This window comes from Bubalus bubalis, chromosome 10, assembly GCF_019923935.1.
Source record: "Bubalus bubalis isolate 160015118507 breed Murrah chromosome 10, NDDB_SH_1, whole genome shotgun sequence".
Classification (NCBI taxonomy): domain Eukaryota; kingdom Metazoa; phylum Chordata; class Mammalia; order Artiodactyla; family Bovidae; genus Bubalus; species Bubalus bubalis.
In genome coordinates this window covers 85,574,183-85,589,556 of record NC_059166.1, presented here as the reverse complement: position 1 = coordinate 85,589,556, position 15,374 = coordinate 85,574,183, and the positions used below count along the sequence as shown (strand labels likewise).

At 33.5% G+C, this 15,374-nt stretch overlaps 1 protein-coding gene across 7 annotated transcripts in view; it reads right to left on the bottom strand.

Annotated features, from left to right (window-relative positions):
* The window catches only part of LOC102406632 (pleckstrin homology domain interacting protein), a 136,029-nt gene that overhangs the window by 55,934 nt on the left and 64,721 nt on the right, over positions 1-15,374 (bottom strand). For 6 of the 7 annotated variants that reach the window (XM_025294847.3, XM_025294848.3, XM_025294851.3 and 3 more), the window contains 5 exons: positions 6,903-7,031; positions 5,621-5,846; positions 4,335-4,472; positions 3,395-3,578; positions 192-309 (listed from right to left, as the gene is read on the bottom strand). In XM_025294847.3, coding sequence (XP_025150632.1) covers positions 192-309; positions 3,395-3,578; positions 4,335-4,472; positions 5,621-5,846; positions 6,903-7,031 — 795 coding nt within the window. The remainder of the gene's footprint in view (positions 1-191; positions 310-3,394; positions 3,579-4,334; positions 4,473-5,620; positions 5,847-6,902; positions 7,032-15,374) is intronic. The other variant, XM_025294849.3, reaches the window with a different exon arrangement.

Below are 15,374 nucleotides of genomic sequence, written 5' to 3'. Positions count from 1 at the left end.
TACACTAGAAAGTATGACATGTATAAAGATTCAAAGATAATCTAAAGGCAACTGAGAATTAACTATGTTAACTTTATTTCATTAGTTAAACAGCCTGTCTATAATGTTCACATCTTTAATTACAAAACCACCTTTAAATGGTCATTATATTAATGAGGCAAATACTACACATCCAAGTAATCACTATTTACCTTTGAGACAGTGGGCATTTTATTCTCTTTCGGAACTGTCAAGTGTTTTCTTTTCTCTTCTGATCTGTAAGTCTTTATTTCTTCTTCTCCCTTTGCAGTTCTCCATTCTTCTTGCCTACTGAAAGAGAATTCAAAGCCACATATCCTAAACTATAATTTCTGTAACCGATTTCTCCCCAAAGGAAATGTCAGGCATCAATGTTTTCTTTTCAGATTAGGCATGTGATAAAGATTTCTGAGCTTCAATTCAGAGACTGTGAGTTCTGGACATTTAGTATTAAATGACTGGATGTCTTTCCAGTAGGAAAGAAAGAATCTGTCCATCTGAATTTGATACTACCATTTTCTGCTATGGTCTTCGGCAAATAAAGTTTTAGGATCTCAGAACACTGTCAAACATTAAAAACAGAATTTAATTATGACAGTGTTGGGCTTATGCTGTGATCATCTTAATGTGTCACAGAGATAGTTGGAATCTTCAAACAAACAAACAGAGGCACAACAGATCTTTGAGGGAGATCTACTATTAACTCCCAAAGCCCTGAAAGAGCTGCATTCTCTCCGATGAAAGGAAGGTCAGGCCTCAGTCACTGAAAAAACTTCAACTCTATCCAGGTATCAAGCTGAATTTGAGGTACAGAAGTTTTGAGGAACATTAACTGTTAAGTTTAATTTCATAGAACCTGAACTCACAAGGACAAGAGAATTTTTTTAGAATTTTAATTCCTTAAAACTTCAAAGTTTCTGAACTGCAAGGGTATTTATTCTCTGAACTTTAATTTTTCCCTGGAGTTCACACAGTTGGAAGGAAGTTAATATTCAAACTTGGAAGTGCCCTATAATGTTGATATTTTATTACTAGGGTGAATTAATGCTGTCATTTTATACTTAACTGCAGAACCTCTAATGCAGCTAGTTGGAATTCTGAATGGAAATGAATGAACTTAAATCTTGTGAAAAGAACAGCCTTGGATTTAATTTTGTTTCTTTTTTTTTAATTAAACTTTTTATTGAGATAATTGTAGATTTACACACAGTTCTAAGAAATAATACAGAGAGGTTCCTTGTATCCTCTACCCAGTGCCCTCCAAAGGTGGTATCTTCTAAAATTATAGTACAACATCATAACTTGGATCTGGATATTGAATACAACCCACTGATATTCAGAATCACCCAGTTTTATTCTACTCATATGTGTGTGTGTGTGTGTTTGGTTCTATCCAAGTTTATCACATGTGCAGGTTTCTGTATCCATTGCCCCAGTCAAGATACAGAACATTTTCATTACCACAAAGCTCCCTTGAGTGCCCTGCTAATGATCACACCCACCTTTCTCTTCTCTCCTCAGCCCCTGCTCCCCACAGTGTCTAGCAACCACTAGTCTGTTCTCTATCTCTATACTTCTGACATGTCAAGAGTAGTCCCTAAACGGGGATTCTCAGCATAAAGCCCTCATGACTCAATCAAGATGTGTACCAACAGGCTGTTTCTGTTTAATGAAGTCGTATTCTACGGTGTGGATATACTGTAGTTTGTTTGATTATACACTCAGTGAAGGACATCTAGGGTATTCCTAGGTTTGGGCTATTATGAATAAAGCTGCTATACATTTGTGTAGAGGTTTTTGGGTTAAAATAAGTTTAATTTCTTTGGGTTAAGTTCCCAAGAGTGCCATCAATGGATCTTGTGATAGTCTAGGTTTCTATGAAAACGCCAAACTGTTCCAGAGGGGCTGCACTGTTTTGCATGCGTTGCTGGTGGTAGGAAGAGCGAACCAATTTCACTAGGATGCTCTAGAAGGAAAATCCATTTTAGAATAGCCCAATTCTATGCCTGCTTGTAATGTATACATTCTGCTCTGCATTTTAAAAAGACAAACCACTGCCTCACATGGAGAGAAATACCGTGGCCCAGTGCTACCTGTATTGAAGTTCAGTATAAGGAAGCAAACATTCATGCAGATAGTTATGTTCTTCACAGCTATATCAATAATAGAAGTAATATTCTGATTTCCTATTTTATTCTTCTGAGTCATTTTTCAAGTAGTCAGATCTGTTTTTAAAATGATGTGTGTTACTTACTGTACCCTCTTCAAACCTTAACATTGTAATTAACAAGTAGACATCAATATAACTAAAAATATACTGAGTTAATTTTTAATAAGAACATCTGAGTGTATTTGTCATCAGACAAAATTATGGTTCAAATTTTAACTTCAGATGTATAATCCTAAAACTTAAAACAAATTTGAAGTATCATCCAATCAAAAAAGCATAATCAGATTTAAAATATTTTAACTATACAATTACTCTCTTAAGAACTAGATAATCCTAAAATCAAATTTGATCCTTTTTTTTATTACAGTACAGTATTAAAATATACAGTAAGTATTAGTTGGGGTTCAAATGGACCTATTTCATGAGTATTTCATTACTAAAGAATCAAAAGGAATTGGATATAAACTTCTCTCACAGCAATGACCTTGAGAATAGGATTACATTAAATCAACACTTTTTAATTTTACAGGTATACTTTTAAAATGGGCTTCCCCAGTGGTTCAGCTGGTAAAGAACTCGCCTGCCAATGCAGGAGATGCAGTAGACATGGGTTTGATTCCTGGGTTGGGAAGATCTCCTGGAGGAGGGCATGGCAACCCACTCCAGTACTGTTGCCTTGAAAATATAGACAAGAGGAGCCTGGTGGGCTACGGCCCATAGGGTTGCAAGAGTCAGATATCACTGAAGCCACTGAGCACACACACATATATTTTTCAATATAAAAAAAAATCAGTAATAACCTATTAATAAATAATGTATTTTCACTATGCTTGTGAATGACTTGGTGTGAATGATTAGTAAAATCCATAAAAAATTCAGTTGTAACAAACTTTATGAAATGTGTTTTAAGATACAATTAAGCAAGACAAACTAAAGTTCAAATATGCTACTCAGTAAAATCTCATGTATTTGTTCAAGCCAAATTTGTAATTCCTCCCATTCACCTTAACAACTCCTACCCCCATAAGTGTCATTTACTTGAATCATCCTAGGAAGGGACATTTACTGAAATTTAACCTTTCTCCAGAGTCATGAATAGTTTAAAACATTAGCTCTTTTCAGATAAATTTAAGACAAATTAGAGCTGGAAAGGTACTCTGAAGACCAACTCAAAATGAATACAAACAAATTCATAACTCCCCTTACCTGGCTACACCAGATGATAGCTCAGGTACTACCACCCTTCGACTCCAAGCTACAAGATCCCGCTCTGTGGCTATTTCACTTCTTGGTGCATTACTGTGCATCTGCCGTACACCTTCGATTTGACCACTACGCCTTAGTCCTACATTAGGTGGTGAATGAACCTCTGAGGTAGAACTTGTAGAGCCTAAGAGCAAAAATTAATATAGAAAGCTCTATTTAGAGATATTTCTCCATTAGCTTATAACAGGAAACAAACAAACCAAAAAAATACCAGGAGAAAAAAACCCATACTATCTTTCACATGAAACTTCATACTATGGCAAATAATCAAATTACCAAATCAGGAACTGAACCACAAGCAAAGCTTAATGAAAACAAAATAAGGTTATTTAGTTGATCAGGTAAGTTAATGAATCATAACTACCGACTATCTCCAAAGATGTAAAATCATTGTTTTTAAAAAATGCCCACTGTATGTTTTGGGGAAAACCATGTAAGAAGCAAAAACAGACAAACCCAATGACATTCATAGTTCATAAATCTGCTTTAAATTTTCTCTAAAATTTAGTAATATACAACAATAAGAGTGGTGAGATGTTCAAGAATGTGGTTTTGAATGTATTCCACTATCAAAGAAATTTATTCAAGAACTTTATTTGAAGAAATTTATTTTAAACATTTTTCTAAGTTAAACATGTTCATTACAAGAAATTTGTAAGGATATACCTATTAAAAAACTCATTGTCCATAGTTTGAAACCTTGTATTATGAACACTTTCTTAGGGCATTAAATATTCTTCAAAAGCATGATTATGCTTATTTTGGCAGTCAAATAGTTCATATCATGGATTTACTATATTTGTTAAACTGTTTCTCTAGTGTTGTAGGTTTAGACTGTTTTAATTTTTTAAATATTGCACTTAAAATAGTCCCTGCTTACCTCTACTTAAACGGCTGGTATTACTGATAGCTGCTTCACCAGAACGTCTCAGGTCTTGCTCCTGCTGTAGTCTTTGAATCATACTGTCCAGTGGGCTGATATCTTGGTTTGCTTGCTGACTTAAAACTTGATTCAGTCCTATGTAAATCACAAAAATGCTAAGGATACTTCAAACCATTTCATTCATCAACCTCACTTTGAGTCCAGAATTAAACACAAATTTTGCTTGAATAAAAGACCTAAAACGAGCAACTGTAAATGATAGGGGAGAGAGAGGAAAAAAAGAAAAAAAAAAAAGAAACATACCCCCTTCAAATTTAATTTATTAAAAATAACAATGATGACGTAACTTTTACTAAGTGTTTACCATGATTCAGGTACTCAAAATCCTTACAATATCACAGGTCCATAGGTATTATTAATTCCACTTTGTCTATAAAGTAGAACTAATAATGCCTATAAAGTGGTAATCTATAAAGTGGAATTAGTGGTATTGTAAGTGAAAACCAAAATAATTGTTCAAAGTCATATATCCAGTTAAGGATTTAAACAAGGATTTAATCTTAGATCTTCTTTTAAAAAAAGGCAAACCTGATTACCCACTTTCTCAAAAACCTTTACCGCTTCATTCAACAAATTTCTTATTGTCAACATAAGGAAAGTGATGAGAAAATCAACTCCCATTCGAATCTTCAACTAATGTTAACTTTCACCCTCCAAAACAGCAACACTTTTCATTCCTATCTTGCTTTTAAACTTTCAAAAGTTGATCACTTCTTAAAACAATCTTCAATGTGAATAGGCTATCTAGTCTTATTTGCTCTCTCACACCACACTATATTATTCACCTTAATAACATTCATCATGATTAACTATATATTTGTTTATAACTGTTTACAAACCTATCTCACTCCATAAGAACAAGGAATGCATTTAATTCACTACTGAATACCACAGCTTAGCAAGTGTCAGGGACAGAGATTTACAATGTATGTTGCCAAATGAATAAATGAATTGACTCATCCCATACCAAATATAGATTTACCCTATTAGTCCTCTATTAGTCCCCAGAAGGTTATAAATAGATACAGCCCCAAATTAATTAAACCTCCAGTGTTGCTTAACTGTCTTACAATACTTAAGTATTATTCAAAGAACTTTTAAAAGAATATAAAAAATCATTTTACTCATTTGTTCAAAACAATTTAAAACAAAGTTCTACCCAATTATCCATTTTAAAAGATTTCAAAAGGAAAATTTGGATGTCTATTCAAATGATCATTTACCTGAGGAAGTTACCCCCATTTGAGGGATGAGCTGCTCCTCCCTGCAATTTTCACGACCAGGAACTAATCTCTGATATCTTGATGGATGAGGATTACCATCAACATCAACCAAAAAAGGGGGTGGCATGAGATGAGGTGCTTGCTGAGTCTGTTCATCTAACACAAAATTGTTGGCATCACGGATAAGGGGCCGATAATCACTATGAAAGAACATCTGATCTGCAATCTATAAAAAGAAAGACCCATAAAAGATTGGACAAAGAAAAATTTATCATTATAGATTTCTAAATGAAGGCAAACATTTAAATATAAATCATGGTATTAAACAATATAAAAGAATAATATTTTATAGAGTTAATTGTAAATAAATCCTTATCTGTACTTTCTGCATTAAATTTTATGATTAGAAAAGTAGATACTATGAATTTTCCCTTGAACAGGAAGAGATTGTATTCATAAAAAACATTAAAAGTAATGTAATTTGAAATTAGATAGTAAAATTAAATGCAGGCATAAATCTTTCAACAGTACCTTTACTTTCCCAGAGCTACCATGATTTATCTTGTTTTTTAAAATGACTATGCATGGTCATTTGATTTAGTATTTTACAATGAAAAATCAATTTATTCTTTGAATTAAACTCTTCAAAGAAACCAAACTAATACAATTTAAGAAAATCATAAGTATACAGTAAGCATGGTTTATATAATATTAAAAACTAACATCTCTAAAATTTCTGAAATAAAAATTCATACCTAACACATCTAACTTCAAAATTTTATCATTTAATTTAGAACTTCTTAAACCTGAACTTCCATTTTTATTATAACATTTTAAGCAACTCTACCACAAATAAACAATTTAAATCTTTTAGTCACTAATCTCAGATAGGATCTTTAATATTTTTTAAAAATTAGCTACCATCAAAGTAGGCCATACATTTTTTGAGAACCACATAAAAGCCACAGAATTGTACCCAGATAAATGTATATTATCCACGTAAGTAAAACATTTTACATAATTTCAACAAATCCCTCTATGAACATCTCCCATATATATATATATATATATATATATATATATATATGATATATCTTATATACCCCAACCTAAGAACTGCTATCTAGATTGTTCTAGCTGGCTAAGTAAAAGTTATTTTTTCTGAAATATAAAAATTATAACTTCCCTCCATGAATTATAATCCCTATACATCTATGGATTTAAAAGCAAGCAAACAAACAATTATAAGGAATAGATATATAGAGGCATCATCATACTCTACCTTGTCATATTTGCTACTGGAGCCAAAGCCAAAAATTAAAAGATGTCCATGAGAGTCTGTGCATGCAAAATGCTGACCATCAGGAGAGCATTTGCAGTCAAATACTGCACCATGTCCTTGGCCTTCAATCTGAAATATATTTAACCAACAATCAGAAAACTGCCATTAAAATATAAAGAAGTGATTGGTGACTATTATTACTAAAAATTCTATGGTAAAAGATATTTAAGTATATATCCTATTGAGGTAAAGATAAAACACAGTACAGTACAAAATTTGTGAATATTCATGAAAAGTGCCAGATTAAAAGCCTTGAAAACCAATGTATTAGCTTTATCCATAGACCAGACACAAGTCAGGAAACAGAACACCACCATTCTCCCCCACCCATAGAATTCTGCTTCATGTCTTTAACCCAGATTTAAAACGTAATTGCACCTTACAGTCCATCTTATCTGTATTTAATCAAGCCGTTTCAGCAAAGGCTGACAATGTGGAGTAACTGTAGTGATTTTTGTAACTCTTGAAGTAATAGCCAGAGATCACTGCTTACAAGACACTAAATTTTTATTTTTGGTAATAAATTCCCTTGATGGTCTGACTCATTTTTTAAATGGTGAATTTCAAAGGTTAAAGAAAAGGTTTTTTTTACCTGATAATTGTTTTCTGTTTTCCAGTTCCATTAATCCAGAACGAATGGGTTTCTCCCTGCAACCTGTCAATCAAACAGAGGTGGCCAATCACCACTCTGAATTTTTTGCTCTCAGTGCTTCTTCAGACTATGTTCCAGTTGAAAACTTCTTTAGCAGTGTTCTGAAAGAGTAAAAATTCTACCCTATCTAAAGCACATCTAGGGACTGAATTTCAGAAAACAACTAAAATAGGGAGTTGACTCCCTAACAAATAACAACTAAGGATGATTTTCAACAAATGTGACTGGATTTCTGGATTAGCAGAATCGGAACACACACACATTATCAGGTAAGAAATACCTCCTCTCTGTTCCGGTATCCACTGATCTAGAACAAATTGAGTTTTATTAGTAATATCCCCAAATCCCAGTAAATGCTTGGAAAAGAGAGACGTGGTAATTTTCTGTAGTGTTAAAAATATGGCATAGGGATGAATGTATAGTTCACCAAGTACAGAGTGAAATTAAAACTCAGAAGAATAGTTGACTTCTCACAGAAGAACAGTTGACTTCTCGAGGCAAGTTTGCATTCTGGTCAAAAGAGAAAATGTTCTAAAAGGAAGGGCTCTGCCTAAGAAGTTTCCACAGTACAACAAACAGGTTTATTTACTTCATAAAGAAAACTGGTTTTTCCTCTGGCTTGTTGAAAAGAAGGAATGAGGACACTGGTGCTTACTAATGCTGTTTTAAATGGTGATAATAATGGAAAAGCAATAACTTTCCTTAAAATTTAATCACATGAAAGAAACTTGGTGAAACAATCTATGTCTAATACACTAAAAGATTTACATGAAAGCAAGAAAATGAATGAGTGAAACAGGATCATTTCCTGGTTGTGAAGAATCCTGGAGGATAAGATAACAGAGGAAAGAACTGATTCCAACTCTCCTTTAAAACTATTCAAAACTGAGAAAGAGAAGAACTACTTCACCAAATCAACCTAAGTGTGTTAGTAGCCAGACAGCTTTGTATTTTCTACAACATGAAAGGCTACAAGTAGAAATGACTGGATTCACATATCTATTTTTCAGTGCTGTCAGACACTCCTACGTATAGCATCCTTCATATAACATTTAGGCAATCCTGCTCCACATTTTTCTTTTGGGGTGCTTGGAGGGAAGTTGTCACAAGGATTAATCAACCCTATATCCGTGCTATCTACCAATGTTTACAGTTAGGAGAAGATCTCTAAAAGAATACTTGGGAGAGGTGAACTTTCAAAAAAGGAAAGAAAAAAATAGCAATCCTATTGAAGATCACTGTTTTCTTGTACAGTAACACATGCCATGTGAATATGGCACAATGGTACTGATTTTCTTGGGATAAGCCATCTGTGTAACTCCAGAGTTATGGAGAATATGAAATTGTATTTCAAAAGTACATTATTTGGATTAACTATTCATTAAAGAAAATAGATCTGCTCTACTTACAAACTAATTAGAAAAGGTGCCCATCACCATCTTATTTAAAATGCCAAATTTATCTTTAGGAAAAGGTCCTCAGATAATAAAAACAGTTCTAACTACAAAATGCTGTCTAGGCTTTCTAGTTGAAACAAAGTAGGAAAATATTTTCCTAAATAATTAAATAGGGCTTTCCCAGGTGGTGCAGTGGTTAAGGAATCCATCTGCCAACACAGGAGACAAAAGAGATGTGGGTTTGATCCCTGGGTCTGGAAGAATCTCTGAGGAGGAAATGGCGAACCACTCCAGTATTCTTGCCTGGGAAATTCCACTGATAAAGGGGCCTGGCAGGCTACAGTCCATGGGCTCGCAAAAGAGTTGGACATGATGGAGCGCACACACACACATATATAACTAAATATACTCTAGCTATTTTTATGATTTATGCTATGATTAACTATGCCAACCACAAAAAATAGTTCAATACTTCTCTCTGAAAAGAAATCTTTTTCGGATTCTTCTTAAACCAGGGTCAGAATATGTATGATTAAGAATACTTAAAAAATTTAATAATAAAGGCAGTGTTTGAATATGCATGTTTAACTAGAAATCAATGAGACCTACATTCAAAAATCAAATGGGAGAAAATAAGTTTCCTTTCTATTCATATTAAGCTATAAAGTTAAATGAAGCTATATTATGCATCAACTATACTTCAATTAAAAAATATATTTAAGAAATAAAGTTAATGAACCTATCATAAAATTAAATGCTCAATAGAGTAAGTCAACATAAAATTTAATATTACGTATAACTTATTTTAGGACTTATAATCATGCTCTAATTAGTTTAAAAACAGAAAAGAAAAAAAAAAAAAAAACCACCAAAATTTCAAAATAAGTAAAGTTTAGATGAACTATACACCTAATATCAAGCATGCTTGCTACACACTATGGGACATACATAAACAAAGACCACACAATAAAACTCGTACTAGCTGAGAAAATCAATGAGACAATGTTTACTTATTAATGCAAAAACTTAAAGAACAGGAATTGAACTATGAGAAGGATATTTTGTTCTGTTTTTTTAAAGTAAAAGATGAAAAGATCAGAAGTTAAAATGACTCCTTTGTAGGAAAATTCTCATACTGACTGAAGAATTCTAGAAATATTTTCAAGAAAGGAGCAGCACAATCTTGTTAGAGGCTTATATTAAACTTGGAAAAAATTAAATTGATATAAAAACTTATAAATTAAGAGCTTTGATGATGACAGAACTGTCATATTTGATGAAGAATGTTTTTGTTTTAGTTGCCAAGTTGTGTCCGACTCGTTTGCAACCCCTGGACGGTAGCCCTCCATGCTCCTCTGTCCATGGGATTTCCCAGGCAAGAATACTGGAATGGGTGGGTTGCCATTTCCTTCTCCAGAGGATCATCCTGTCCCAGGAATTGAACCCAAGTCTCTCCTTCATGGACAGGTGGATTCTTACCACTGAGTTAACAGGAAGCCCTTAATGAAGCATACTAATACCCTTTACAAGGCAGAATACAATCCAGAACTTCTAACATAATTCTTGTGAAGTAGAAAGATGAAATTTAAAGGAGACAGAAGAGTGAGGCCCAAGAATGAAAAGACCTCTCCTCTAGTAATGGGTTCATCACTTAGTATCTCTGGGAAATGACAGAGATCATTTAAATGATCACTAGAGTCCTACCCAATTCTAAAATCCTTTACACCTAATTTTCAAGAAGTGGAAGAACTGGATAATCTAGAAATGAGGTACACTAAAAGCACCAGGATGCAGACTAAAATTACAGGGTCTAGGTTACATCAACTGTGAGGAACACATACAGAGATGTACAAGAAGTATGAATTCCTAAAGGAACTCAATCAGGATGGTTAAAATATGGGCTTTCTTAGGCAGAATCATCTTAATGGAATTACCCCAAGTCTATGACCAGGGTCAATTTTTGGGTGGCTCAGATGGTAAAGAATCCACCTGCAATGCAGGAGACCCAGGTTCGATCCCCAGGTTGGGAAGATCCCCTGGAGAAGTGACTGGCTACCCACTCTAGTATTTCCCTCATAGCTCAGTTGGAAAAGAATATGCCTGCAATGCAGGAGACCTGGGTTTGATTCCTGAGTTGGGAAGATCCCCTGGAGAAGGAAATGGCAATCCACTCCAGTATTCTTGCCCAGAAAATCCCATGGACAGAGGAGCCTGACAGGCTCCAGTCCACGGGGTCCCAAAGAGTCAGACACAACTGAGCAACTAACATTTTCACTTTAAAATATATCATTTTTTAAAAATATACTATTGATTAGAAGGGAACAAGTATCTCACCTAGAAAATACTCCACAATTTAAAATTATGAATTTTTAAAAATACCCTAATACTTTATGAGATAGACTCATAGCCCAAGAATCAAACAGCTGAGAAACTAAATTTATGCTAAGAATTACCTGTAGAAATGGAGAAGGAAATGGCAACCCACTCCGGTACTCTTGCCTGGAAAATCCCATGGATGGAGAAGCCTGTAGGCTATAATCTATGGTAGGCTAGTCTATGGGGTCGCAAAGAGTCGGACATGACTGAGCAACTTCACTTTCACTTTCACCTGTAGAAAGCCGTTCCTTATGTTTAAAGAACCTTTAAAGCTTATCAACCCAGAAAAGAAAAAACTTAATTAAGAATGTGCATGAGATATTGGAGACAGACACTGTCATACCTATGATTAAAATATGCTTTGGTCACCTTCTAACTACTACTATAGTTAAGTGTAAATAATTAATATATCTTAAGGGAAACTATCACACTCCAATGATCCAGGTATCAAATTACTTTAAAAGATTACTTCTAAATATTTACTTTAACACTGAAAATTCTTTAATTAATGGCAACATTATTACATATGAATTAAAGATAGCTATTTAGAATAAATGGCTCCAAGATAAATAAGTTAATATAAAAAATAAAACTGTTGTAACTGGCTTGATAAAACCAGTAAACATATAAGAGAGATTTTGAGGAATTCTAACATTCACCAAAAGAAAAATATATTACCAAAATAAATAACTCATTTTCAAATTTAACACTATTTTGTTTACCCATATTCTGATTTCTCTGAGGAAGTAAAACTGTTAATCAAGTCCTTCTTGAAATTTATTCTCTTCCTCTGGCCTCTCTGACACAATAATAGCATACTGTCTTTACAACACACTTTCTAGAGACTAATCTCTTCCCCATTCTGCTAAACATGTTCAAGGGTTGACCCTTAAACAATGAAGGAGATGAGGGCTGCCAACCCTCTGCACAAAAAATCCACATATAACTTATAGCAGCCCTGCATATATGCAGTTTCTCTATCCCAACAGTCTGCACTGTATGGATTCAACTAACCACAGATTCTAGGGTAGTACACTGTAGTACTTATGAATGAAAAAATCTGCACATAAGTGGACCTGCACAGCTCAAGCCAATGTTGTTCAAGCGTCAACTGTACTTCTAAACGTTTAAACCTGCTACACTGTCCTCTCTGTCTCTATGAGTTAGACAGTGTTCTACATGGAAGAGCATAGGTTCTTTCTCTCTACAACTAGCCTTTCCAAGCAGTCTATCTCCAGTGCTGGCTGTCCATTAACACAAAGATAGCCCAACACTATGTCACAACATGTGAAAATATCAGTTTTCTTCTACATCTTTCCTATTTCCATTAATAGTATTATTGTTGTCAAGATTACATAAGCTCAACACTCTCCACACATTAAGTTTTGTTACTCTCTAGCTCTAATCTTTTTATCATCACAAAACACCAGTCTTACATAATTTTCTTTCACAAATTTACTACCCATTCCTACAATATTTCATTATGATTTCACTGATGAAAGCAGATTTCCACCTATCCAATTTCATACCTGAAATATTACCACTAGCAACCAACCTATTTTTCTCTTAAGTTTTTGGAATATAAAGTAATTTATAAATTAATTTACCAATTAACTCCCACTATGTTAAATATTATGTTTACAAGTAATATGAGGATACCAACAAGCCACTTCACTTTATGTTTTTTGTTTTATTACCCATTTTTCAAAATCTATTCCAGAAAAACTTTCTAAATTACTCTATGAACATGTCTTAACATTTTTTATTTGGTTACTGATGTATTTCTCTTACTTCTTCCTCCTCTGACCACTCACCCTGAAGTGATCCTCATATCCTTAGATGTACCAATTATCTTTTCTCATAAGCTATCTATCATTTCTAACTATTTAGCCACGTTTACCTTTTCAGGTATATTTTATCTCTCCAAAAACTGCAGCAAGGTGGAGTAAAAAGACAAAAAGAGGGACGAAGTCTACATTTTGTGCTTATGTACAAAATGAGCACTCAAATATATCTGCTAATCAAAGTGTTTATACCTGCATATTCACATTCTACAATTTTATATACTTTCCCTTATAACTATCAAATCTCAAATATCCCTGTGATAGCAAATCATGAAACACATCAAAAAATTACTATGTAGAAGTAATTCACCAAATATAGTATGATAAGCTAGAGACAAGTTCACATTCATGGCAACAAATTTTAAGATATGTTTTTCATACCAAGATATAGATGAGAAAGAGACAGACAGAATCAAAAGAATCCCAGAAATCTGAAAGAAAATGACAATAACTAAAGTTTATAATCAGAAGATTGAAGGTAATTTCTTATGCGGAGAGGCTGAAACAAAGACTGGAAGCATAAAAAGTTCTTTTAACAAACAGAGTGCAAGTATATGATATCTTGTTAGATGATAGGTAGTGAGATAAGAGGAAAGGACGGAGAAAAAAAGGAAAAAGATGAAGGAAGAGAGAGGAAGAGAAAGGTCTTGAAATCTTGATTCACAAGAGAACACAATATGAGATACACCTATTTCAAGCTTATTATTCCCTTTCCTAGATACATGTAGCTACAATTATCCAAAACTAAAACAGAAGTCACACTGAGAACATGTTAATGTCAGAAGTATGCATGTGCAAAAATTCTGAGTGGTGGATTGGCAGCCTCTGCTTGTTTGGAACGTTGCAAGGAGAAATATATTGTTCTGGATTAGTGGACACTGGAACATTTTTTTTAAAAATCTCTTAAGTAAAAGAAAGGTTAACAATTATATAAATAAGGAAAATTTGATTACATAAATGAAAACTGTTACTTGGAATTTACCCAGGAAACAACAAAAGCAAAGCAAAACTCAAATTCAGTAAAATTGCTTTCTAGCCAGACATTGTACTCTTCAATATCAAAACCAGACAAAGAGCAAAAACTAGAGCTTTGAAAAACATTATACAAATAGAAAGATATGAAAAGACAGACAGACATAGCTAGAACAACAGAAATAGAGAGAAGAGTGCAGAAAAGATACAGCAGAAGTGCCAGACATACAACGTAAGCTACTAAAATGGGATCTACAAATTCCAATGTCCTAGTACTAAGAAATTTCAAAGTCTCTTTTCCTATCTTTGCATATCAACTTAATATTCATTTAGTTAAAGTTGTACTTAAAACTTAGCTGTACTGTAATAACTTAAAGAGAAAAAGGGGTATAAAAACAACTCTGTTTTTAGGAACATTTATGGTCATATTAAAACTTCTAAACTTGCCTATCTCTTTCAGAGAACGGGGAATATTACAAAAGTCCTCAACTTTAGTTAAGAGAGTTTGTACACATTTTCAAGTTATTTGGAGGATTAATTTATCTGCCTCTTCACATTTAATAGGACTTTAGAGCCTCTTAACTAGAATTCAGAACAACCCTTATCAAAACAAGATAAAGTTTATCTCCTGCCACTGCCAAAGACAAAATGTGGGCTTGCTCAACTCTGTGCAATTAGTTTGAAATAGTCTTACTATCAACCTTCAATAAAATATCCCAAAATACTCAAGCTTTGCCCAGAATACTTAAGTTACATAGGATCTGTTCAGCTGAAATATGAATAACTGACTAAGTTTTTAGATGAACATAAATAAGTAAAGCTTAAGGCCTAGAATTAGTATTTTTTTGTTGTTTTTCTTTGAAAAATAAAGTTATCTCATGTTAATCTTCTCTTTAGCTTCTTTCTCTGGTTCTTTAAAAAAAGAAAAGGGCTCAAACTTTCCTCCTTACACAGTATGCTTTTTCAACAAATACTTTTAAAAGTTTATGTTAAGATTATTTTATTTTTAGTTAAAAGATGAAACAGAGGGGCAGGAGAGAGCAGAGCATGTACTGTCTATTCCATTTTGTCCTGAGTTAAACCATCTCACTCATACACTTCTTAGAAGTAACAAAAACAAACCCAACACACACCCCTTCAAGTGCTTTTATCATGCAGATACTCTATTAAG